Source organism: Mirounga leonina, unplaced genomic scaffold (genome assembly GCF_011800145.1).
Source record: "Mirounga leonina isolate KUSES-001 unplaced genomic scaffold, KU_Mleo_1.0 Mir_154, whole genome shotgun sequence".
Classification (NCBI taxonomy): Eukaryota; Metazoa; Chordata; class Mammalia; order Carnivora; family Phocidae; genus Mirounga; species Mirounga leonina.
Window position 1 is genome coordinate 52,672 of NW_023270389.1, and position 24,525 is coordinate 77,196.

The window sequence follows — 24,525 nt, forward strand, 5'->3', positions numbered from 1 at the left end:
GGCAGCATGGTTTGTTTTGCTCGTCACCCATCCTTCTACAGATTTGCTCTGACAACTAACACTAACTTATTGAGTTCTTAAATGTGTCAGGCATTAAGGTACCTACTGTACCCACTTTCCTCCTTAACCCTTACCACCCTATAAGGTAGGTCTGTCAAATTCACAAAATACACAGAAAAGAGGACAAGGGAAGAATCCTGAAAGCATCAAGGGAAAAAAAGTCCTTAACCTAAAAGAGAAGACAGATCAGGTTCACAGCAGATCTGTCCACAGAAACTTGACAGGCGAGAAGAAAGTGGCAGGATATACCAATGTGCTGAATGGGAAAAATATGCAGCCAAGAATACTTGATCCAGCAAGCTGTCATTCAGAATAGAAGAAGAGATAAAGAGTTCCCCAGACAAACAAAAACTACAGGAGTTCATGACCACTAAACCAGCCCTGCAAGAAATATTAAAGGGGACTCTTTGACTGGGGGGATAAAGATCAAAAGCAACAAAGATAAGAAAGGAACAGAGAAAATCACCAGAAACACCAACTTTACAGGTAATACAATAGCACTAAATTCCTATCTAGCAATAATCACTCTGAATGTAAATGGACTAAATGCTCCAATCAAAAGACATAAGGTATCAGAATGGATTAAAAAAAAAAAAAAACAAGACCCATCTATATGCTGCCTACAAGAGACTCATTTTAGACCTACAGACACCTGCAGATTGAAAGTGAGGGGATGGAGAACCATCTATCATGCTAAAGGACAACCAAAAGAAAGCCAGAGTAGCCATACTTCTATCAGACAAACAAGACTTAAACCGAAGACTGTAACAAGAGATGAAGAAGGGCATTATATCAAAATTAAGAGATCTATCTATCAAGAATATCTAGCAACTGTAAATATTTATGCCCCCAATTTGGGAGCACCCAAATATATAAATCAATTAATAGCAAACACAAAGAAACTCATTGATAACAATACAATAATAGTAAGGGACTTTAATACCCCACTTACAACAATGGACAGATCATTTAAGCAGAAATTCAACAAGGAAACGATGGCTTTGAATGACACACTGGACCAGATAGACTTAACAGATATATTCAGAACATTTTCTCCTAAAACAGCAGAATACACATTATTTTTAAGTGCACATGGAATGTGCTCCAGAATAGATCATATATTGGATCACAAATCAGCCCCCAACAAGTACAAAAAGATTGAGATCATACCATGCATATTTTCAGACCAGAATGCTATGAAACTTGAAGTCAAACACAAGAAGACTTTTGGAAAGAACACAAATGCATGGAAATTAAAGAACATCCTACTAAAGAATGAATGAGTTAACCAGGAAATTAAGGAAGAAATTTTTAAAAATACATGGAAGCAAATGAAAATGAAAACATGACAGTCCAAAACCTTTGGGATGCATCAAAGGCAGTCTTAAGAGGAAAGTATAGAGCAATACAGGCCTACCTCAAGAAACAAGAAAAGTCTCAAATACACAGCCTAAACTTACACCTAAAGGAACTAGAAAAAGAACAGCAAACAAAGCCTAAAGCCAGCACAAGAAGGGAAATAATAAAGATTAGAGCAAAAATAAACAATATAGAAACAAACATACAAGCAAAAACAAACAGGGGAAAAAAAAAAACAGTAGAACAGATCAATGAAACTAAGAGCTGGTTCTTTGAAAGAATTAATAAAATTGATAAACCCCTAGCCAGATTTGGGACACCTGAGTGGCTCAGTTGCTTAATCATCTGCCTTCAGCTCAGGTCATGATTCCAGGGTCTTGGGATTGAGTCCCACATTGGGCTCCCTAGGAGCCTGTTTCTCCCTCTGCCTGCCTCTCTGCCTGCTTGCATGCTCTCTCTCTGACAAATAAAAATAAAATCTTAAAAAAAAAAAAAAACCTAGTCAGACTTATCAAAAAGAAAAGAGAAAGGACCCAAATAAATAAAATCATGAATGAAAGAGATCACAACCAACACCACAGAAATATAAACAATTATAAGAAAATATTATGAAAAATTATATGCCAGGGTGCCTGGGTGGCTCAGTCAATTAAGCATCTGCCTTCAGCTCAGGTCGTGATCCCAGGGTCCTGGGATCAAACCCCAAATCAATCAGGGTCCCTGATCAGTGGGGAGCCTATTTCTCCCTCTCCCTCTGCCTGCTGCTCCACTTACTTGTTCTCTCTCTCTCTCTGATAAATAAAATCTTTAAAAAAATTATGTGCCAACCAACTGGGCAATCTTGAAGAAATGGACAAATTCCTAGAAGCCTACAAACTACCAAAACTGATATAGGAAGAAATAGAAAATTTGAACAAACCGATAACCAGCAAAGAAATTGAATCATTAATCAAAAAATGTCCCAACAAACAAAAGTCCAGGGCCAGATGGCTTCCCAGGGGAATTCTACCAGATATTTAAAGAAGAGTTAATACCTATTCTCAAACTGTTCCAAAAACTTGAAATGGAAGAAAAACTTCCAAACTCATTCTACAAGGCCAGCATTACCTTGTTTCCAAAACCAGACAAAGACCCCACTAAAAAGGAGAATTACAAGCCAATATCCCTGATGAACATGGATGCAAAAGTTTTCAACAACATACTAGCAATTTAATTCCAACAGTACATTAAAAAGACATTCACCACAATTTATTCCTGGGCTACAGGGGGTGGTTCAATATTCACAAATCAATCAATGTGATATACTACATTAATAAAAGAAAGAACTGGGGCACCTGGGTGGCTCAGTCAGTTAAGCATCTGCCTTCAGCTCAGGTCATGATCCCAGGGTCTTGGGATGGAGCCCCACATTGGGCTCCCTGCTCAGAGGGGAGTCTGCTTCTCCCTCTGCCCCTCCCCACTGCTTGTGTTTTCTCTCTCTCTCTCAAATAAACAAATAAAATCTTTAAAAAAGAAAAAAGAAAAGAAAGGATAAGAACCATATGATCCTCTCAACAGATGTAGAAAAAGCATTTGACAAAATACAAGATCCATTCTTGATAAAACCCTCAAGAAAGTAGGTATAGAGGGAACATATCTCAACATCATAAAAGCCATATACAAAAGACCCACAGCTAATATCATCCTCAATGGGGAAAAACTGAGAGCTTTTCCTCTATGGTCAGGAACAAGACAGGGATGTCCACTCTCACCATTACTATTTAACATAGTACTGGAAGTCTTAGCCTCAGCAATCAATAATAAAAAGAAATAAAAGGCATCCAGGGGCGCCTGGGTGGCTCAGTTGGTTGGGCGACTGCCTTCGGCTCAGGTCATGATCCCGGAGTCCTGGGATCGAGCCCCACATCGGGCTTCCGGCTCAGCGGGGAGCCTGCTTCTCCCTCTGACCCTCTCCCCTCTCCCCTCTCATGCTGTTTCTCTCTCGCTTCCTCTCTAATAAATAAAGAAAGAAAGAAAGAAAGAAAGAAAAGAAATAAAAGGCATCCAAATGAACAAGGAAGAAGTCAAACTTTCATCGTTTGCAGATGACATGATACTCTATGTAGAAAACCCAAAAGACTCCACTAAAAAATTGCTACAACTAATACATGAATTCAGAAAAATCGCAGGATATAAAATCAATGTGCATAAATCTGTTGCTTTTCTATACACCAATAATGAAGCAACAGAAAAAAGAAATCAAGGAATTGATCCCATTTACAATTGCACCAAAAACAATATGATACCAAGGAATAAACCTAACCGAAGAGGTAAAAGAAATATACTGAAAACTACAAAACACTTATGAAAGAAATTGAAGAGGATACAAAGAAATGGGGAAAAAATTCCATGTTCATGGAAACAAAGAACAAAAACTGTTAATATGTCTATACTGCCCAAAGCAATTACACATTTAGTGCAATCCCTATCAAAATACCACCAGCATTTTTCACAGAGCTAGAACAAACAATCCTAAAATTTGTATGGAATCACAAAAGACCCTGAAAAACCAAAGCAATCCTGAAAAACAAAAGCAAAGCTGGAGGCTTCATGACCCCAGACTTCAAGCTATATTACAAAGCTGTAGTCATAGAGGCGCCTGGGTGGCTCAGTCGGTTAAGTATCTGCTTTCGGGTCAGGTCATGATCCTGGGGTCCTGGGATCGAGCACCACGTCGGGCTCCCTGCTCAGCCAGGAGTCTGCTTCTGCCTCCCCTCCCCTGCCCCCTCCTGCTCTCTCACTCACTCTCTCTCTCTCTTTCTCTCTCCAGTAAATAAATAAATTATTTAAAAACAAAAAAAACAAACAAAAAGCTGTAGTCATCAAGACAGTATGGTATTGGCACAAAAACAGACACATAGATCAATGGAAAGAGTAGAAAACCCAGAAATGGGCTCACAACTATATGGTTAACTAATCTTCAACAAAGCAGGAAAGAATATCCAATGGAAAAAAGACAGTCCTTTCAACAAGTGGTGTTGAGACAACTGGACAGCAACATGCAGAAGAATATAACTGGACCACTTTGTTATACCATACATAAAAATAAATTCAAAATGGATGAAAGACCTAAATGTGAGACATGAAACCATCAGAATCCTGGAGGAGAACACAGGCAGCACAGGCAGCAACCTCTTTGACCTTGACTGTAGCAACTTCTTACTAGACATGTTGCCAGAGGCAAGGGAATCAAAAGCAAAAATGAACTACTGGAACTTCATTAAGGTAAAATCTTCTGCACAGGGGAGAAAACAATCAACAAAACTAAAAGGCAGCCAACAGAATGGGAGAAGATATTTGCAAATGATATAGTTGATAAAGGGTTAGTATCCAAAATCTATAAAGAAACTTATCAAACTCAACACCCAAAAAACAAATAATCCAGTTAAGAAGTGGGCAGAAGATATGAATAGATATTTTTCCAAAGAAGACATCCAGATGACTAACAGACATGAAAAGATGCTCAACATCACTCATCATCAGAGAAACACAAATCAAAATCACAATGAGATACCACCTCACACCTGTCAGAATGACTAAAATTTACAACAGGGAACAACAGATGTTGGCAAGGATTTGGAGAAAGGGGAATCCTCTAACACTGTTGGTGGGAATGCAAGCTGGCACAGCCACTCTGGAAAACAGTATGGAGGTTCTTCAAAAAAAAAAAAATAGAATTACCATATGATCCAGCAATTGACTACTAGGCATTTACCCAAAGGATACAAAAATACTGATTTAAAGGGGTACATGCACCCCAATGTTTATAGCAGCATTATCAACAACAGCCAAACTGTGGAAAGAGCCCAAATGTCCATCGATTGATGAATGGATAAAGAAGATGTGGTATATATATACAATGGAATATTACTCAACCATCAAAAAGATGAAATCTTAACATTTGCAAAGACATGGAGTAGGAGGACCCTGGGTTCACCTCTTGCAGCATGGCCACCAAGAGAACACCCACGTCAGCACAAATAACCCAGAAAGTGACCGGAAGACTGGCAGAACAGACTCTCCACAGCCGGATATAGACAAGAGGCCACAACAAAGCAGATCCACCCACTCTGATAATGCTCTTGGCAGGATCCCATCCAAGCAGTGCCACAAGCCTAGCAGTGTGTGTGCAGCCCAGACAAGGGCCAGCACAACTCCCGAGTGAGTCCTGCTCCAGGGAGAGGGGAAGATACCACACACCAGGGGCGCCTGGGTGGCTCAGTCGGTTGAGTGTCTGCTTTTGGCTCAGGTCATGATTCCGGCATCCTGGGATCGAGCCCCGCATCGGGCTCCATTCTCAGCAGGGAGCCTGCTTCTCCCTCTCCCTCTGCCTGCCTGTCTGCCTACTTGTGATCTCTCTCTTTCTGTCAAATAAATAAATAAAATCTTAAAAAAAAAAGATAACCACACACCAGTCTGACTGTGACCCCAGCAGTGGGCTGGGGGCAGGCAGCTAGTCTGACAGCAGGCCCCACTCACCATCAAAAGCTTCTCAGGGGACAACACAGGGAAAGTGCCTGCAGTTTGCTGCTACTGCATCTCTGGCAAATGCCTGGTCTGACTCAAATTAAGCCCAAGGCAGCCCCAGACTGGCCCACTACCACCATGGGCACCAGACTCTGCCCACAACGGGCAGAGAGCCATCACAGGCTGCACTGAAAGCAAACACAGCTCCACCACAACAATAAGGCACCCCTGTAGCAACACACATAGGAGACACTCCTGAAGCACCATTTTCTGGTGAAAAGGAGACATTGCACTGTGGGGCACTACAGGACCTCTTCTTCATAAAGCCACTACTTTCAAGTGCAGGAGACATAGCTGACTTTCCTAACACAGAGAAACAGACACAGCAATAGATAGAATGAGGAGACAGAGGAATATGTCCCAAATGAAAGAACCAGAACAAAATCAGAGCAGGAGACCTAAGCAAAACAGAGATAAGTAATATGTCTGATAGAGAATTTAAAGTAATGCTCATAAAGATATTCACTAGAATTGAGAAAGGAGTGCAGGACCTCCATGAGACCCTCCACCAAGAGATAGGAGACCTAAAAAAAAGAACCATTTAGAGCTATTGGACTCACTAAATGAAAATAAAAATAGACCACCTGGAATAAATAGGAAACAAGAGGAAATAGAAGAACGGATCAGCCACCTGGAGGACAGAGTCATGGAAAGTAATCAAATTGAGCAGATGAGAGGGGAAAAAAAATACGCAAAATGAGAATAGACCCAGGAAAAAAAATACGCAAAATGAGAATAGACTCAGCGACACTGTCAAGCATAACAGTTGCATGACAGGGATCCCAGAAGAGAGAGAAAAGCAGGCAGAAGATTTGTCTGAATAAATAATAGCTAAAAACTTCCTGAATTTGGGGAAGGAAAGAGAAATCCAGATCAAGGAGGCAGAGAGCCCCCAACAAAACCAACCCAAAGAGGTCTGCACCAAGATACAAAGTAAATAAGATGGCCAAAAGCAGTGATAAAGAGAGAATTTTAAAAGCAGCAAAAGAAAGGAAAGCAGTGACGTACAAGGGAAACCCCACAAGGCTATCAGTGGATTTTTCAGCAGAAACTTTGCAGGCCAGAAGAGAGCGTCATGATAAATTCAAACACTAAAAAGGAAAAAATCTACAGTCAAGAATACTCTATCCAGCAAGGCTTTCATTCAGAATAGAAGGAGAGATCGAGTTTCCCAGAAAAACAAAAGTTAAAAGCAAAACCAGCCACATCCCTGTCACACATGATGCCATCGGCCTGTGGGTCCCAAATTCACAGTCCCACTGCCCTCCTGCCCAAGTCAGCATGTACTGCCTGCCACCTGCTCAATTTCAAGTCAACACGCCTTCACCTCAGATTGCCAATGGCTCCAACTGGCACTCTTCCCCTCAAATTCCAGCCCCTGTGCTCAAGTTTGTGCACAAAAGTGCTCATAATTTTAACAGCAGAATGAAGCAACCCAAATAGTGACATTAATTCTGTGGAATATATAATGGATAAAAGGAGTGTGCTAGGCTGAGAACATCTCAAACAAGCACATCAAAGAACAATACATACAGCATGATTCTGGTTACATTCTGGTTACAAAGGAAACAAACTCAGGAATAATAAAACAAGACAAAAGCAGAGAAGATGACAAACAATAAGAGACTCTTAATCATAGAAAACAAACAGAGGGTTGCTGGAGGGGAGGACGGTGGGGGGGCAGGGTAACTGGGTGATGGGCATTAAGGAGGGCATGTGATGTAATGAGCACTGGGTGTCATATAAGACTGATGAATCACTGAACTCTATCTCTGAAACTAATAATACACTATATGTTAATTAATTGAATTTAAATTAAAAAAAGAAACCCCTCCAAAATTAATTAATTACTTAATTAATTAATTAAAATGACCTCAGCATTGGGGTGCCTGGGTGGCTCAGTCAGTTAAGCATCCAACTCTTGATTTTGGTTCAGGTCGTGATCTCAGGGTTGTGAGACTGAGCCCTACATCAGGCCCTGCACTGGGTGTGGAGTCTGCTTAAAATTTTCTCTCTCCCTCTCCCTCTGCCATTCCCCCCACCCCCCATTCCCTCTCTAAAAGTATATATATATATATGTACTTATTTGTTTATATATAAATATCTCATATTAGATATTTATATGTATATATATCATATATATATAATGGCCTCAGAAGAGAGTACCCTAAGGCACCTGGTGGAAATGAATGCAAATTTGCTGTAGAAGAACCCATCTTTAACCTAGACACTTGAAAAATATCCACAGATAAAATTTCCAGAAACATGAGCTCACAGTCAAAAAATTACAAAACACACAAGGAAATTAGGCACCATGAACAAGAGCCAGAAGAAACAGAGACAAGAATTTGCCCCCAAAAAGATTCCAATATTGAAACATTAGCCACAGAACATAAAATAACTATGTGTAATATGTTTAACAATAAAATGAGTTGACGGCACCTGGGTGGCTCAGTTGGTTAAGCGACTGCCTTGGGCTCGGGTCATGATCCTGGAGTCCCCGGATCAAGTCCCACATCGGGCTCCCTGCTCAGCAGGGAGTCTGCTTCTCCCTCTGACCCTTCCCCCTCTCATGCTCTCTCTCTCTCATTCTCTCTCTCTCAAATAAATAAATAAAATCTTTAAAGAAAAAAAAATGAGTTGATATATTAGCAAAGAGCAAGAGACTATAAAAATACCAAGTATATTTGAAGAACTAAATAGAGAAATGAAATGAAATAAAATATAAATTAAAATAAAATATAGGGGAGCCTGGGTGGCTCAGTCGTTGGGCGTCTGCCTTCGGCTCAGGTCATGATCCCAGCGTTCTGGGATCGAGTCCCGCATCAGGCTCTCTGCTCCGTGGGAAGTCTGCTTCTCCCTCTCCCACTCCCCCTGCTTGTGCTCCTGCTCGCTCTCTCTCTCTCTGTCAAATAAATGGATGAAATCTTTAAAAAATAAAATAAAATAATTAAATTTTTAAAACTGGATGAATGGGTTTAACCACAAACAAGAGACAGTTGCAGAGACAATTAGTGAACTATAGAAGAAATTACCCAGAACGTAGTACAGAAAGACAGAGAGATGGAAAACATAAATGAGAGGTCAAGAGATAGGGAGGAGAGAATGAAAAGCTCTAACATGCAGAGTTCCAGAAAGAAAAGAAAGGAGAGGAGAGGAAGAAATAATAGAGCCAAGGAAATATTTACAGAAACAATGGATGAGAATTTTCCAAAACTGAGAAGAAACACCAATTCACAGCTTTGTAACAACTGAATGAACCCCAACTAATGAATCTCAAGCAGGTTAAATACAAACAAATCCAATTCTAGAGATGTAATAATGAAACTGTAGAAAAACAAAGACAAGAGCTTAAAAGTAGTAGAGCAAAAAGAGGAATAAAGGACTAAAAATTAGATGACAGCTGATTTTTTCAAAAACAAAAATAAACAACAGAAGAAGTGGATAATAAATGAGCAGGGAGAAAACTCAACCCACCAAAAATATCTTCCAAGAACAAGTGCATAATAAGGAAAAACAAAACCTAAGAGAATTTGCTACCAAAAGATAAGCAAATATTTAAGAATGAATTTCAAACATAAGGAAAATTGAACAAATGAGTGGTAAGATGTGTGGCTGAATATAAATATATATTAACTAGTGATGCTGACTTGTGGAGCCAAAAAGAGAAAAACAATGTACCTGACAAAGATGGTGCATAAACCAGGGAGAGGTGATCAGAATTAGGTATTTTAAGGTTCTTCCTTCAAGAGAAGGAAAAAATACTGAATACTTTACACTAATGAATCCAATATGCATGTGAATATATCCAAGGTAACCACCAAAATAACAGGAATAGGCTTACATACTAATTAGGACAAAAATGAAATGGGTGAAAAATCACTTCAGTCAATTATGATTGGAAATGGAAATATAGAAAATGAGGGGAAATAGAAAGCATAAAATAAAATGGTAGAAATAACAAATACATAGTAATTTCAATACATCTGAATGAATTCAATAATCTAGTTAAGAAAGAAAGACTATCTGATCAGATTTTTAAATTTCCATGTGCTGTTTACAAAAGACAAATCCAAAGCAAAAGGACTCTAGTCAATAATAGCAGAATGAAAAAAGATACACCATGCAAATATTAACCAAACAAAAGCTGATTAATATAAAATGCAACATGCAAAGAGCATTATTAGAAATAAAAAAGTCACATATTAATTTTAAAAATCCCCCAAAGATTAACAATTCTGAACTTGTTTGCATTTAATAATTTAATTTAATAAAACTCAAGGTTTTTGTGCCATGATTCTTAAATCTTAGATGTGTTCCGAAAATCATTTCGTATACTCTCAATATATAATTAAGACATGTAGGAAAAAAAGATGAAGAAATGGCCAAACTATGTCACGATAAGATGCACACTAGGGGTGCCTGGCTGGCTCAGTAGCAAGAGCATGCAACTCTTGATCTCTGGGTTGTGAGTTTGAGCCCCTGGTGGGGTGTAGAGATCACTTAAATAAAGAAAATTAAAAAAAAAAAAAAAAAAAAGATGCACACTAGTGAACTGGCAAAGGGATGGGAGGGCCCAGCTCTGATCTAATGCCCAAGTAGAGGCTCTTACCTCACCGTAACTCAGACTTTTCACTCATTAAATGGGGCTAACAATACATACTACACGCAGATCTTCTGAGGATCACAAAAGACAATGGATGTGAAAGTGTCTTGTAAAAATAAAAGTGCTACACAAATGTAAAGTGGCGTTATTCTTAATAATTTCAGATTTGCTGGGCAGGGAACAGAGAGCTACATCCTGTGACTCAGTCCTACCCCTCTTCCTGGGCCCACCCCAGCTTACAAAAATGGGCTTCACACCGTCAGGACCACAGGTTGAAGGATTAATACCAATTATGCATGGTGAGGGGGAAAAGAGTCTCAGCTAGGGGGATGGGGGTCACACAGCCTCTTCCACCGTCCCACCCGCAGGTGAACTGGCTCCCAGATCAGCCTCAGCAAAGGGACAGAGTATGAATGAAGCAACCCCCCCCCCCCCCCCCCCGCCTCACATCTGAACCTCTCTCTCTCCTCTAAGCCCAGACCCCTACTCCACAGAGTGAGCTCAAAGGGTTCACTTCAACTTTACATCAATTGGAGTCAAACACAATAAAAATGAACGGTCCGTGCACCTCTCCACCCCCAATTCCACCCACCAGATTCCATTGGAAATGCTGCTTCCTCCCACCACCACCACCCCCCAAAAAAACCTTTAAAATCATACCTTGGGGGCACCTGGCTGGCTCAGTCAGTAGAGCCTGGGACGCTTGGTCTCGGGATTGTGAGTTGGAGACCCACACTGGGTGTAGAGATTACTTAAAAATAAAATCTTTAAAAAAAAAAAAATCACACTCTCAAAGCAAACAGAAAGACTTGCTATTTATTTGGGATTTGTTTTATTTTTTTAAATCCATGTTCCACTACTGCGGAGAAGCAGAAGCTAAAGGACAAGCCTCTTTATTTAGCAGGTGGACTATGCACGTTTGTGGATTCACTTCAGCCTCCAGAGCTCGCCTGGCCAGAGCAGCTCCTCCCTCGGTGGAGGGGGAGGGGGTCTTCACCTGCTGAGACAGCTCCTCCTTCCTCTTTGCACCGAGGTCTTTTCGCCCCTGAAAGGGGGTTAGAGGTTCAAATTCTAATTGTCTTTGCAAACCGCCTTCCTTTCATCCACTCGCTCACGCTGGTGTGTCTTAGACAAAGTTGAGTTGCTTTATGGAGCCAAAAGATCCCCCTGCTGACATTCCCTGGGCGGGCAAATCCTGTCTCCCCCCTTCATAAGAAGAGCTCCCTGAGAACCAGAGCTGCGGGTTCCATCAAGACGGGCCCCTCCCCAGGGGTTCAAGAAAACCAATGCCATTCTCCCCCCAGCATTCTGCTCTCTGCCCACACGAGGGCGCACGCTCCACGCCCCAAATTGCCCACCACTGTCGGCGGGGAAGGTACTTTGCCAGAGGGAGTTAAATAGAGCCGACCAAGGCTTTGGACAAGGCTCTTCGGCCTGGGAGCAGGAAGCCCTGGGTCTCTCCTGCTTCCCGTCAGGGCCAGTTCCTACTCCCTGCGGGGCAGGAGGGGCAACTGGGGAGGAGGGACTAGTTGCCCTTTCTCGACTGTTCACTCTTAGCAGCCCCATGGAGAAGGAAGACAATTCCACAAAGTTGGGCCCCCAGGAAGTGGGGAAGAAAGGGGGGAAGGAGGCTCTGGTCTCCCTCTGAGGTGTCCAGAACCTACAGAGGAGCTTGCCTGGCTCAGACTAGGCCTGGAGGGGAGAGAACAGTGACAAATGCTCCATTGCCCTGAGATAGAGTTTATCCCCATGCCCCGCACCCTGAAACCACAAATGCAAACAATGGATTCAGACAATAATTCAATTAGTCATCCTCCCTGATGGGGGCTGAGAGCCAGGCTTGGTTCCCATGAAATAACTGGGATGATTCATTCTGAGGCTGCAGGGATGGGCCAGCTCAATATTGACTGAAAGGCTTGAAGCTGTGGTTGGCCCAGCCCCAGGGACCCCACCCTGCCCCCATCAAGAGCACCCCATGATTCTCATGTTCCTGCAGCTGCCAGCTACTCAGACCACCACCCCCAACACAAAATACAGAGACAGGATCCTAAAGTAGGCCCCCCACCTTCAACTGGGCCATGGGCAGCTGCTGTGGACTCAGCCCTACAGTGGCCGCAGTGGCCTCAGAACCCTCTCCAGCCGGGCTTTGGGCACTCCGGACGTGCCCTCTCTGCCTCCACTCCACGGAAGGAAGAAAGTGGACCGGCCCCACCCCACAGCCCTTCTGTCAGCACACCCAGAGCAAAACAGGTCTTTGTCTTCAGGGACCCTGCCAATGATGTGGGAAACAAAGGCAGAAGGAAATGTAAATTTAAATGTCCTTATAGTCTGCAGCCCGTTGACAAAATACTCGAGGCAAGCAGAGTAGACCTTCCTCCAGGAAGCTCCCAACTGTCTTAATGTAAATACTTTGCTAGAGGGAAAAACCTTAGCTTGACAATAGCAAGGCCTCCAGTATCTTGAGAGTCGGCTTTAACATATGAAAGTCCTTCTGGATCTTCCCTTATCTTTACTTCCCCCAACCCACAGGTATATAATCAGTTGCTCCTTACAATCCCGAGACAGCAGCTCTTTTCTGCCCACGTATCCTGTCCCCGAGCTTTAATAAAACCACCTTTTTGCACCAAGGACGTCTCAAGAATTCTTGGCCGTCGGCTCCAGCCCTCACCAACCTCACCAATATTGAAAAACTACATCGCATCACCAGGACTATCTCTGCCCCCCATTGGACCCATCCCAGCCTGGCTCAGGCACCATTTCCTTCCCCACCCACATCCTAAAACCCTCTTTCCTGGGGACCACCTGATTGTCCCTTAAGATGCCTTCGTCCAGGGCGAGACCCTTTTCTAATTCATGTAAAGGCACCTTACGAGCTAGCGGTGGCCTGGTCAGGGTGGCCCCAGGTGTGGGTCATTGCTGAGTCACTCCCAGAGATGACCATGAGCAAACTCTGATGGCTGGCACAGCACCACGAAGAGGAGGGAACAGAAGTCACTAGAAGCCAGGACACGGAGGCAGACTTGACCAAAAAAAGATATTTATTGAACAGTTACCCACCACTGGAGCTGACTTAGGCAGGCCCGATGGAGGGTGTCTCCACCTTCCTGATTTATTTTCAGCCCTTGAGGGCATCATTGTAGATCAAAGCCAAGGCTCCCAGGAAGGTGACATATTCCTGGAAGTTCACCACCTGGTCCTTGTTCCGGTCCAGGTCGTCCATCAGCTTTGCAATGTCAGCATCCTGCAGCTTCTAGCATGTCAGAAAGGGAAATCCAGACTCAACGTGATGAGAACCTTGGGTTCTCTCCCTTTCCCCCTTCCAGGCAGCCCTCCCTCACACAAGTGGCTGTGCACTCTCTTTGTCAAAGACAGAGTCCACCTTGGGTTCACTTGGCTTTACTTCTCCTCCGCTCCTGCTCCTCACTAGGGAGAGTACCAGGCTGAGAGTATTAGGAATTGACCAATGGTCCCAGTAAGCTATGTGGACTTGGGCCCCAGAATGTGGATAATTGTGAGCCAGATACACCTGGCACCTCTCCCTCTCCTCACCCTGCTTCTAAAGGGCAGAGGACGGGGGGCCTTACTCACCGCACCAATGGTGAGCTCTTTCTGGATCAGCTCCTTCAGCTCCTTCTTGCTCAGAGTGTTCTTGTCACCTTCCCTGCCCGAGTATTTATGGAAGATGGCCACGAGAAGGCCAATGGCCTGATCCAGGGGGCACGCCATGGCTGGGCACTGGGCTCAGAGCTGGGGGCGGAAAGGCTGGTCAGTGCCCAACGGCCTCCCCACCCACCCACATTCACATTCCCCAAGTGCTCTGTCCCCACCCGCATCCTGTCACCATCGGGAGTCAGCCCAGGGCTTGAGGGGGAGGGAGAGGCAGACCTGAAGGCCCAGAAGAGAGAGGTGGTCAAGGAGCAAATAGGACCACAGCTGGGAGCTAGCCTCCAGGGGTTCCAGAAGTCGGGGAGTACGAGGCGGGCCGCGCTGACACACCCGGGGCACACCCCTCCCGCAGCCCGGGGGCCGATCCACCCCAGGGCGGGCGGCCACGGGGACCCGGCGGCCCCGCAAAGACTCACCGCTTGGCCGGGAGAGCGTCCAGGGGCCGGCAGGGCGGTGGCCAGCGCGCCTTTTAGCGGCCGCCGAGCGGAGGCCGGGCGAGCCAGAGCCCACCCCTCCCGCCGCCAGGCCCCCAACCCCGCCCCGCCCATCCCAGCCAACTTCCGCCCCCCACCCCCAGGCCAGCCCCACCCCGACCTCCGCCCCGCCCTCAGGCCCGCCCCGTCCAGGCCCGCTGGGCGCACGACACACTCAGGGGGCCTCCAGCCCTCCGCGCCTCCTGCGCCGGGCTGTTCCGGGTTCCGGGATGGAACCGGGATCCCAGGGGAGACCGTTGCAAGTCAGGGACATGGAGCTCCGGCAGCTCCTTGGCCCGGGGGGCTCCCCAGAGCGTATTCAGGGTCAACCCCCGAGGAAGGAGAGGGATCAGCCAGTGGTCTATAGGATATGATTTAAAGGACATCTGGAACACCCACCCCTCAGCAAAAACAAATTCCCACCACCACCCTCACAACCGTTCCTCCCCACCCACACCCCCACACCCCAGCCTGGAATTCCGCCTTCAGCCTCTTGCCGGGCAATGTGCACCCTGGCGCTTGCCTGAGTTATGTACCCTCCAGTGAAAAGGTTTTCCAGATCCTCTCCTGAGACAGGAATTTCTCAGGGGGAAGTGGAGACAGCGGAAGCACTGAACCCCACAGATGATCGTGGTGAGGTGGGTAGGGCTAGCTGCCGAGGGGGAAAGGGGGCTGGCATGGGGTGTCGTCCCGGTGGCCTCCTGTGGCCTCAGACTGGCTTGTCCACCACTGCCCTCAGGAGCCTCCCCCAGCTCCCTCACTGCGTATGCTCTATCAGAGCACTTCCTCTTCGCTTTCTCTGGGAGGCAAGTGAAAGCCTGGCCCAACTTCCCCATTTTCCGGAGAGGCAAAACTAAACCCAGCAAGCTCAGTGACATCCACACTGAAGAAGGGCAGGAAGTGGGGTGGAAGCCGAGGACCCTAACTCCCAGAGGCTCTCAACACACTCAAGGAGAAGTTCTGCCTTGCCCCACCCACCCCCAGGCAAGGTGGACAAGACATCTTCAAAACCAGCCAGGAATGGAAAATCTTTATTTCCTCTGCTGGAAGGGAAGGCTGAAGCAGGGTCCATCCAGAAGGGAGAGGAGGACAAGGGGCCAGAGAGGAGCTGTGAGAGAAGTTGCAGAGACCAGGGGGAAGGGGCTGAGCCCCGGTCATTCGCTGTCCTCCAGGAAGAAGTCGTTGTAGGCCATGCACAGCGTGGTCAGGAACACCGAGTACTCCTTGAAGTCGATCTCCTGGTCACTGTTCTTGTCCAGGCTTTTCATTAGGTCATCAGTGCTGCTCTCCTTCATCTTCTTCAAGGGCCTAGGAAGAGGGACGGGTCAGCCACCCCACCTAGCCCTGCCTCACCACTGCACGGTGCCACCCACCCCCTGGGAAGGCAGTCTCAGCGTGATCCTCATCTGGGTCAGCAACATTCTGAACATCTCAACCCCCAGCATCTCCCCCAGCCCACACCCAGCCTGGGGCCTGGCCCCATGCAGTGACCTGACTCCTGAATCTAAGCAAATGTCTGTAGGAAAGCTGGTCCAATCTCCCTTCCTCAGCACTTTCCACCATCCAAAGAAATAATCATCTAGATTTTATACAGTGTCCAACAGAAACGCCTTGGTGACTATGTGGCACTGAGCATGATTCAGACTTCTGTCTCTGTAGAGGATAGTTGAGAACTGACCCAGACAACACGCCATGAGAGCAGTGTGCCAGAGGCCAGAAGCCACCAGAGCCTCCCTTTCTGGGAGAGCCTGCGGCACACCTGTGTAAGGATGAGGACCCGGCTCAGCCATACTCTGTCTGTCCCCTGCTCTCCCAGCCCAGCTCCACCAAGAGGATGGAAACAGGGCCCTCTGGTGGGACAGGAAGAAAACACAGACCTGGGCGCCTGGGTGGCTCAGTTGGTTAAGCGACTGCCTTCGGCTCAGGTCATGATCCAGGGTCCTGGGATCGAGTCCCGCATCGGGCTCCCTGCTCTGCGGGGAGCCTGCTTCTCCCTCTCCCACTCCCCCTGCTTGTGTTCCCTCTCTCGCTGTGTCTCTCTCTGTCAAATAAATAAATAACATCTTTAAAAAAAAAAAAAAACACACAGACCTATTCTGCCCTCCTCTCTTCACTGCCCTCAGCTCCCACTTTTCCACAGGAGACAGACGTCAGGACAAAGGGAGATGGAAACAGCTTCTCTGTGACACGGTCCTTGCCCCCTGTCTGGGCTCCTGTTAAAGTCAGGCCTTCCCCAGGGCCTCTGTTCCCCTGTAATTAACCCCTAGGGGACCCGCCACCCCTCCCTTTGCCCTTGTTAACTCCAGGATGCAGAGAGCCTGGCAGGAAAGCCAGAGGGCAGGCTTGGTGAAACCCACACCTGCTCCAGTCCGAAGCCCAAAGGGGAGGTTCTCTCTGGGGAGGCCCACCAAGGTTCACAATGTGACTGGAGAGGCCCCCAAGACTGGATTTTCAAGGGAAAAAGGACTCTGCCTCTTACTAGCTGGGTGTCTTTAGACAAGTTAGATAATGTTTCTGAGCCTCTATTTTTTTGAACTGTAAAAATAACATAACTTCCTCATAGGCCTTCCCTTTGGTCAGCCGCCTCCCACCATCTCCATCTGGCAAGAAACAATCTGTCTCCTTCCAACCTTGTGTTCACAAACTAGAAGAATGATCCTTTTTGTTCCCATGTCAGCGCCAGCTGAGAGCCCTGGATGTACCAGGCACACAGGTGAAGGCCCTGCCCTTGAGCCGTGCACAGCTCAAGCTGGGCACCCTGGTGCCTTGTTCCCCAGATTCCTCACACAGGCTCTTCCACGGCTGTGTGGGCCTGGCCTCAACAAAGAAGGCTCCCTGACCTCTAAACCTTCACACAGGCTATAATTCACCCTCTGGATGCTGCCCTTACTCCTTCCCAGTGAAACCCAACTCGTCCCTCATCACAGAGGTCTTGCATCTGGTGGCCCAAGATGTCCACCTTCTTCATTAGGTCTCTGTCAGTTGCCTTTGGCCATCCTGCTCCTGGCTGAGACTAGAGCACTCGGAGGGCAGATGTGTGTCCCCTATTCTGGGTCTCTACAGATGCAGAACTGGGGCTTCCTACCTCACAGAAGGGGAGCCCCTGACAGTGGTATGGTGCTTCCTCTGTTTTCCTCCTCCCCCAAGGTGTGCACAGGGAGAATTCAGGCTTTGGGGTGGGGGTGACAGTCACCTACCTCTCCAAGATACAGCTCCTTCTTGATCAGCTCCTTTAGTTCCTTCCTGCTCAGGATCAGTTTGCTGCCTTCTCTCCCCGAATATTGATGGAAAGTGGTGACCATAGTGGTCAGGGCCTTCTCAAGAGGTGTCTCCATCAGTGTGTGGCTCTGGAGGGTGAAGGGAGAGGGAAGGATCACCATCCCAGGGAAGCCAGGCCTTCTGCTTCCCCTATCACTAGCCCAGCCTCGAGGCTGTCTCTCAAGGACCAGAAATTAGAACCCAGATGACACAGAATCTACCAACAAGTGGACCCAAATGTATCAGAACAAGTTGTAGTAAGACCCGAGGCAAACGTGGAACAGCCAGAGCCATGAGACCAGCCAGCCCCCAAAGGAGCCTACACACTCTCCTGCTTAGGAGATGCTGGAAAAGGGCTCTAGGGGCAGATGACAAGATGACCTCCCCAAAGATGAACTGGTGGCAGATGATGGAGCCGAGAAAGGGCCCCTGGCCCATCTAGCTTGGACACTCATCTCCCAGAGGCAGCCCTCACCCCAATCTCCCTCCTTTGCCCCAGTGCCTGAATCACCTGATAGTGGGGAGTGTCCCATTATAGAAGTAGAGGACAGGGCAAAGAGAGAGTCCAGGGTTTGGAGGGGCCTGGGGCTGGAACTGGGAGATAAGGTCTCAGCAGGAAACAGAGCAGAGGTTGCTGGACTTGTCCAGCTGGTCTCAGTCTCTGGCCCAGAGAACTGCACGCAACTGGCACCAAGAGGGGTGGGCCTATCAAAATCTCCAGGGCCCCTCTGAGAGCTGGATCCAGAGGTTGGATTTGAATGTGGCCCCCCATGTCCATCAGCACAGCCACACCCACCCAAGGGAAGAGGGAGCTCCCATGACTCAGACTTGAAAACCACTTCCCCTTAGGAAGGAGGCAACACCCAAGAAACTTGGGTGCTCCAGGTTAATCTGTGTGGAGTCCAGAGCAAGAAGGAAGAAGCAGCTGGCTCTCACCTTCAGCCCAAAGCCCCCCTAGTGATTCTTGAACTGGATCTGTCATTCACCTCTCACCACCCCAAAACCTCAGCATCACCTGCCCCCCTCCCCCACTCCAGGAGACTCAGCCAGGACCACAGGGGAGGGAAGGTTCTCTGGGCATCTGCAACAGCATCCTGGCTGGTTCTGATCACAACTCCGTGCCTAGAGCCACTTGTCAAGAAATTCTGATAACCACAGCTCCACACTCAGCCCTCCTTCCTGGGCGCATGCCCACTCATCACGCCAGGCCTTCCACAAGGCTTGTCATGGACTGGCCTCATTGCCCTCCTTGCCCCAGCGTATACATGAGCAGGGAGGTGAGAAGGAAGGACTCACCAGGGAAGGAAGCAGCAGACAACCCACACAGCAGAAACAGGCTCCCTCCCACCACTCCCTGCCTTTGTTCCCTTGCTCTGGTCCCCAGGAAACCAGGGGAGGGAAAGAGCCAATGAGAAGGAGAGGGACCTGAGAAGGCCCAGGTCAGAGCCTCATGGGACGGGGCTTGGGAGAAACCCCTCTGCCAATCTTGCCTTCCTTGTTTCCAAACAGAGGGGAAGGGGGCACATTGAGTTCACTGCGGCACACACATCTTCAGTTCCAGAAGCTTTATTTTCCCAACCAAAAACCAGCACTCAATCTGATGGGACAACAGGGTAGAAGAGAAACCAGCTGCACTGGGGAGAAAAGACCCAGGAAATGTGGGCCAAACACAGGGTATCTTCTCTCACCCTAGGCCACTCTCCACACTGGGGCCCTCCCATCCACACCAAGAGTAGAGCAAACACACCTTGAGATGGGAATCCATGAGGGAAGATGTTTCCTGCCAAGGGCGTGAAAGTCAAGGTCAAGGTCATTAGCAAGTATGGAGCCTGTTTTTAAAGGGCTTTTCTTTTTTATTTATTTTTTATTTATTTATTTATTTATTTGACAGAGAGAGACACAGAGAGAGAGGGAACACAGCAGAGGGAGTGGGAGAGGGAGAAGCAGGCTTCCCGCTGAGTAGGGAGCCCGATGTGGAACTCCATCCCAGGCCCCTGAGATCATGACCTGAGCCGAAGGCAGACGCTTAACGACTGAGCCACCCAGGTGCCCCTAAAGGGCTTTTAAAAGTGATTTCTTCTAAGCCTCACTCATCTTCATGGGAAAAAATTGTCAGAGACTTGGAATGGTAGCTTGGGAATCAGGGACCGGGAAGGGGCCCAGGAAGGGTAGGGCCAGGTGATGGTGTAGAGGTTGTGGATTGGGGAAGCAGGTTCGGGGGGCAGGAAGGAATGGGGCCGGGGGCAGGGAGAGTTGCCTGAATCCCAGGAGAGACATTGTTCTACTACCAAGTAGTTCAAGTATGAGAACAGAGCTGGTTAGGGGCTTGCACCTAGAGGTACTGCAGCCCCACCTGGCCTGCTTGGGCACTCCCCCCTGCACCCACTCTGCCCCACCCCCAGTGGCAAGGTTAGAGAAGCAGCAGGGACTGGTCGCTGAGCAACAGGAGTTTCTGAGATAGAGTGATGCAGGAGCAGTCCCTAGGGGAGGGCACTCCCTTGGAAGATGGGTGGCCAGGGGCCAGACAGAAGGGGAGGAGGCAGGCTTTTTCCTGGACCAAAATCCTACCCAGGCCTCTGCAGTCACACTCTGAGGGAACATCTGAGTCACCTGCCCCACTGCTCTGACACTTGAGAGAAAAACAGTATATAATGAGAAGGAAGGGGGAAAGCTTGAAAGGTCAAGGGACCAAAACCCCCTGCTGCCGGACACCACATTTACTCACCTCCTTCCTAAAGGCCCCCACACCACCAGGGCCTGGCCTGGAAGTCTAACTTCAATCACCCACCAGCCTTTAACCTGACGGGATGCAAAATCCTGCCTGATATTTTCTGGGGAAAGAAAAATCTCAATTTCATTTATCAGATCATGTGTCTGGAATTTCATCTCCAAAATTATGGCCACCTCCCGCCATCTCCCTCATTTCCACCCCAGCTACTATCCTCCACTCATCCCTTGGAGGTCCTTTTGTCCTTCTCTGAAGGACCATGACCCTAACTGATAACAGCCCTCATTCCTGGGTCTCTGGGGCAGGGACAACAAAGGTTGAGAGGGTGATATTCTCAGGCTGCTGCAACAGTGTGGCCTCCTTCCACGCGGCCTCCCTGATCTAACCATGGACAGGATGGACTCACCCATCCCTGGGTTGGAAACCAGGGCACTGGAAGGGGCCCACAGGGTAGGGTCCTCCTGATTCAGCTCCCTGCTCCAAGGCGCCCAAACTCCATTCCAGGCCCCAGCCAGGAGCAGATACGAACTTCAATCCCTCCAGAGGCAAGGCTGAGGTGGGAGGGGCAATTCTGCTGGCAAAGACCCCACAGCTGGGGCTTTCCAAGCCTTTGGGTGTTCTTTTCCCTGCCCTCGGCCCCATCAGTCAACTCCATCATGCACACACAAGGACAGTCTTCCATTCACCCCTTCCCCCCCACCTTCACTAGTCTGCTCTCCACAGAACCGCTGCCCACTGCCTGTGCTCCCCACCCCCACATGTCCCTCAGCCCCCACCCCAGACCCAGAGTCTCTCAGACCATCAGCCTCAAAGCTTCCAAGGATCTTTATTGAACTTGGTCCACATCGTGCACACATCTGGTGGAGCCGGGGTGAGGTCCTGTGCCCTCTACCAACAGGTAAGTTACCCCCCACCCACACGGGGGCCTTCACTTCTTCCGGGGCTGCTTATCGGGGAACCCTTCGAAGAACTCATTGCACATCATGGCAACGCAGGACAGGAAGACACAGTACTCCTGGAAGTCCACCTCTTTGTCCTTGTTGCTGTCCAAGTTGCTCATCAGCTTCTGGAAGGCAGCTTCATCCATCCTTTTCTGCAGGGAAGAGGCGACAGGTAGAACCACAAAGTCTGGGGATGGAGCCAAGACTACACCAGGTTTCCATCTTCAGATGGGAGCTCAAGAAGGCACGGCCACTCCCTGGGGGCCCGCCCTGGGGGCCCCGCTTTGGAACCCCAGCTCTCAGGGGCTAGGCTGGGGCCACAGAAGATCACCCCAAGGGGTGAGGAACTCTGAGTACCTGCACACAGCTGGAGAAGGGGACCACGATGTCTTCCCCCAAGGTTGTTCCAAGAACCCAACTAGACAATGGTCATGAAGGTAACATACAAACTGCATAAAGTTTGATATAAATGGGAGCTGTGAGTGCTCGGGAGCATAGGCATGTGTCTCCATAACTGTGTCTTCACATGCACAGAGACTCAAAAATTATTCGTTGCTGGACTGATGGTAAACATCCCGGTTTGTGGATCTCAGCTTTGCACTTTCACTACCTTAGGAAGTTCCTTAGCCTCTCTCAACTTTTGTTGCCCTTCAGCTGAGTTGGACAAAGCACCTGGCGAAGTCCGGCGGGCGTCCTACCTGTTCGTTCCCAGCCCTCTTCCTGCTGGGCTCCAGGAAATGAGCGGCGGGTGCTCACTGTGTTTCCAACTAGAGCAAGCCCTCTGCCCGGACGTCCCCATCTCGGTGACAGATGCCAGCTGTCACAGACTCTGCCAAACCACTGGTGCCCTCCCACCCAGACCTTGCCCCTCCTCTGCGGAGAAGGGGGCACACAGGGGCATACTCCCAGGCAGTAGCCACTCACCCCCAAGAAGCTGGGCAGCTCCTGGGTCAGCAGCTCCTTTAGCTCTGACCTGTTGAGCTTGAACTTGTCACCCTCCTTGCCCGAGTACTTGTGGAAGGTGGACACCATCACATCCAGAGCCTTCTCCAGGGGGCATGCCATGGTGGCAGTCAGGATCTGAGGACAGGGTCCCAGAGACACCCTTATCTTCCCCAGCCCCACCCTCAGAATGCCCCACCCCACTCCCATCCCTCAGGGACCACCTGGTGAGACTCTGCTCTCACCAGAGGGGGGCCCCAGAAAGGTGGGGCTCAGCTCCTGGTGGAAAGTGTGTGCTTCGGGCCACCAACACTGGCCAGGACCGCTGCACAGGCTCTGGATTTCAGGCAGCCTTGCTCAGGCTGGGCCTCACCAACTATTCCCCACCCCCCAGTACTCCCACGGCCACAGCAGCCCCGCCCTGCCCCATTCTCCCCCTCCAAGGGGCCTGCAGCGGAAAAAACCAGCGGCCTAGCCCTAGACAGGGAGGGGCAGGGTGAGGTGGCAGGGGCAGAGACGCAAGGGAGGGGTGGGGAGGCAAGCTCCCTTTGGCTGGGCTGCTGGGTGCAGAGCAGAGGCCCATAGGACACAACCAGACGAAAGGCCAGTTGCCTTCAGTTTTCTTCCCACACCCGAGTGTGCATACACAGGCTTGTGCAACCCAGCAAACACAAGCCAGTGTGCAGACCCACAGGTCACACACACTACAGCAACAGCATGTGCAAAGCCCAGCATCTCATCACCACCCAGCTAGGTCAAATCCAGCCACCTGCATGCTTCTTGTTTTGTTGGGTTTTTTCTCTTGCATGTGCATGCAGGTGCGCAAACACACACACACACATCCCACCACAGGGCCTCCTCATCAGAATCTCACGCTGGACCCAGTTAGCACATCTGGCCCCCACCAGCCACTCCTTCCTCTGCCCTGAGCCTGACCCCAGCTTCAACCTGACAGCCCTTGTGTGCTAGTCAGGAGACCACGACTCACCAGGCCAAGAGGGAGGAGGAGATGAGGAGAGAGGGTGCGAAGAGAGAAAGAGTGGGGAAAACCCAGCGGTCTGTCCTATTTATACCCTGGCCAGGCCCTGCCCATAGCAGGAGCTGGGGAAGAGTGAGAGACAGTCCTCCTGTGGGCCCCTCCACCAGCCCAGCTGGAAACCCAGCTTCCTGTCCTGGGCAGGCACACTGGACAATGGGAGAGCCCACAGAAGCAGGGGGCTCAGTGGGCTGGGCACTCCCCAGTGGGCACAGCTCAACCTGAATTTTAGGGAGCTAGAGGAAGTCTGTGCCTTGGGTATGGGAGACAGGGAGGAAGTGGTCCCACTGGGCAGCTAGAAAGGGGGATACAGGGGAGGTGAGTGATGGGTGAGAAACTGCCCTGGAAATGCCCGTGCTGGCTTAGTTGGTAGAGCATGCTACTCTTGATCTCTGAATCTCTTGAGTTCAAGCCCCACGTTGGGCATGGAGCCTACTTAAAAAATAAAATAAAATAAAATCTTGAAAAAAAGAAATTGCCCTGGAAATGTGGCTGCCCAAGCACTAAGAAGGGGACCCCAGGCTCAGTGTTGTGGTACGGCTCTTGCTGCCCTTTTCCCCTCCCCAAAGGGCGCTCTGCCATGCTGAGTGAGGTCCAGGGCAGGAGCTGGGGGTCTGGAGGAGGAGCAAACCAACAGCCGAAGCTGATGCTAGGACCACCCCAGGCATGTCAGTGGATGAAGGTCCTGGGTGCAGTAGTGATGGAGTAGGGAGTAGGAGTCAAGTGTGGGGCTCAGGGATGGACAGCAGGTACCCATAGGACTGGGGAGAGGGAGGGTATCAGGAGGGGCTATCCAGAGTTGGGAAAGAATTAAAATGAAGAGCGCAGGTTGGGGTGGAAAGTTAGAGAAGAAATGGCACAAAATGGGGAAGGCAGGGATCAGGGTCACC

At 48.6% G+C, this 24,525-nt stretch overlaps 3 protein-coding genes across 7 annotated transcripts; all 3 read right to left on the reverse strand.

The window, feature by feature from the left end:
- Positions 1 to 13,611: 13,611 nt before the first annotated feature.
- On the reverse strand, positions 13,612 to 14,772 carry S100A6 (S100 calcium binding protein A6). Of its 2 annotated transcripts, none has more exons than XM_035009600.1 (3): positions 14,674 to 14,772; positions 14,180 to 14,338; positions 13,612 to 13,841 (listed from the first exon to the last, which is right to left on the reverse strand). In XM_035009600.1, the coding sequence occupies exons 2-3, from the start codon at positions 14,315 to 14,317 to the stop codon at positions 13,707 to 13,709; spliced, it is 273 nt and encodes a 90-aa protein (XP_034865491.1). In that variant the 5' UTR covers positions 14,318 to 14,338; positions 14,674 to 14,772; the 3' UTR covers positions 13,612 to 13,706. The 2 variants fall into 2 exon arrangements, with proteins under 2 accessions (XP_034865491.1, XP_034865490.1); XM_035009599.1 differs by lacking the exon at positions 14,674 to 14,772 and adding an exon at positions 14,477 to 14,599.
- A 703-nt stretch (positions 14,773 to 15,475) lies between these two features.
- On the reverse strand, positions 15,476 to 21,378 carry S100A5 (S100 calcium binding protein A5). 3 transcript variants are annotated; one of them, XM_035009465.1, is made up of 4 exons: positions 21,123 to 21,378; positions 20,714 to 20,819; positions 17,928 to 18,077; positions 15,476 to 16,028 (listed from the first exon to the last, which is right to left on the reverse strand). In XM_035009465.1, the coding sequence occupies exons 3-4, from the start codon at positions 18,063 to 18,065 to the stop codon at positions 15,885 to 15,887; spliced, it is 282 nt and encodes a 93-aa protein (XP_034865356.1). In that variant the 5' UTR covers positions 18,066 to 18,077; positions 20,714 to 20,819; positions 21,123 to 21,378; the 3' UTR covers positions 15,476 to 15,884. The 3 variants fall into 3 exon arrangements, with proteins under 3 accessions (XP_034865356.1, XP_034865354.1, XP_034865355.1); XM_035009463.1 differs by lacking the exon at positions 20,714 to 20,819; XM_035009464.1 differs by lacking the exons at positions 20,714 to 20,819; positions 21,123 to 21,378 and adding an exon at positions 19,285 to 19,385.
- Positions 21,379 to 21,523: 145 nt separating this feature from the next.
- S100A4 (S100 calcium binding protein A4) lies at positions 21,524 to 23,686 on the reverse strand. 2 transcript variants are annotated; one of them, XM_035009466.1, is made up of 3 exons: positions 23,588 to 23,686; positions 22,582 to 22,737; positions 21,524 to 21,809 (listed from the first exon to the last, which is right to left on the reverse strand). In XM_035009466.1, the coding sequence occupies exons 2-3, from the start codon at positions 22,720 to 22,722 to the stop codon at positions 21,645 to 21,647; spliced, it is 306 nt and encodes a 101-aa protein (XP_034865357.1). In that variant the 5' UTR covers positions 22,723 to 22,737; positions 23,588 to 23,686; the 3' UTR covers positions 21,524 to 21,644. The 2 variants fall into 2 exon arrangements, with proteins under 2 accessions (XP_034865357.1, XP_034865358.1); XM_035009467.1 differs by lacking the exon at positions 23,588 to 23,686 and adding an exon at positions 22,845 to 22,962.
- Between the last annotated feature and the right edge of the window lie 839 nt (positions 23,687 to 24,525).

Bases quoted from the DNA above. Each gene is read 5' to 3' on its own strand.
- S100A6 (XM_035009600.1), bottom strand. From the start codon at position 14,317: ATGGCGTGCCCCCTGGATCAGGCCATTGGCCTTCTCGTGGCCATCTTC. The intron at 13,842-14,179 runs GTGAGTAAGGCC...CTGACATGCTAG, and splicing joins AAGAGCTCACCATTGGTGCG to AAGCTGCAGGATGCTGACAT.
- S100A5 (XM_035009463.1), bottom strand. From the start codon at position 18,065: ATGGAGACACCTCTTGAGAAGGCCCTGACCACTATGGTCACCACTTTC. The intron at 16,029-17,927 runs GTAGGTGACTGT...AGGCCCTTGAAG, and splicing joins AGGAGCTGTATCTTGGAGAG to AAGATGAAGGAGAGCAGCAC.
- S100A4 (XM_035009466.1), bottom strand. From the start codon at position 22,722: ATGGCATGCCCCCTGGAGAAGGCTCTGGATGTGATGGTGTCCACCTTC. The intron at 21,810-22,581 runs GTGAGTGGCTAC...TCTTCCCTGCAG, and splicing joins AGCTGCCCAGCTTCTTGGGG to AAAAGGATGGATGAAGCTGC.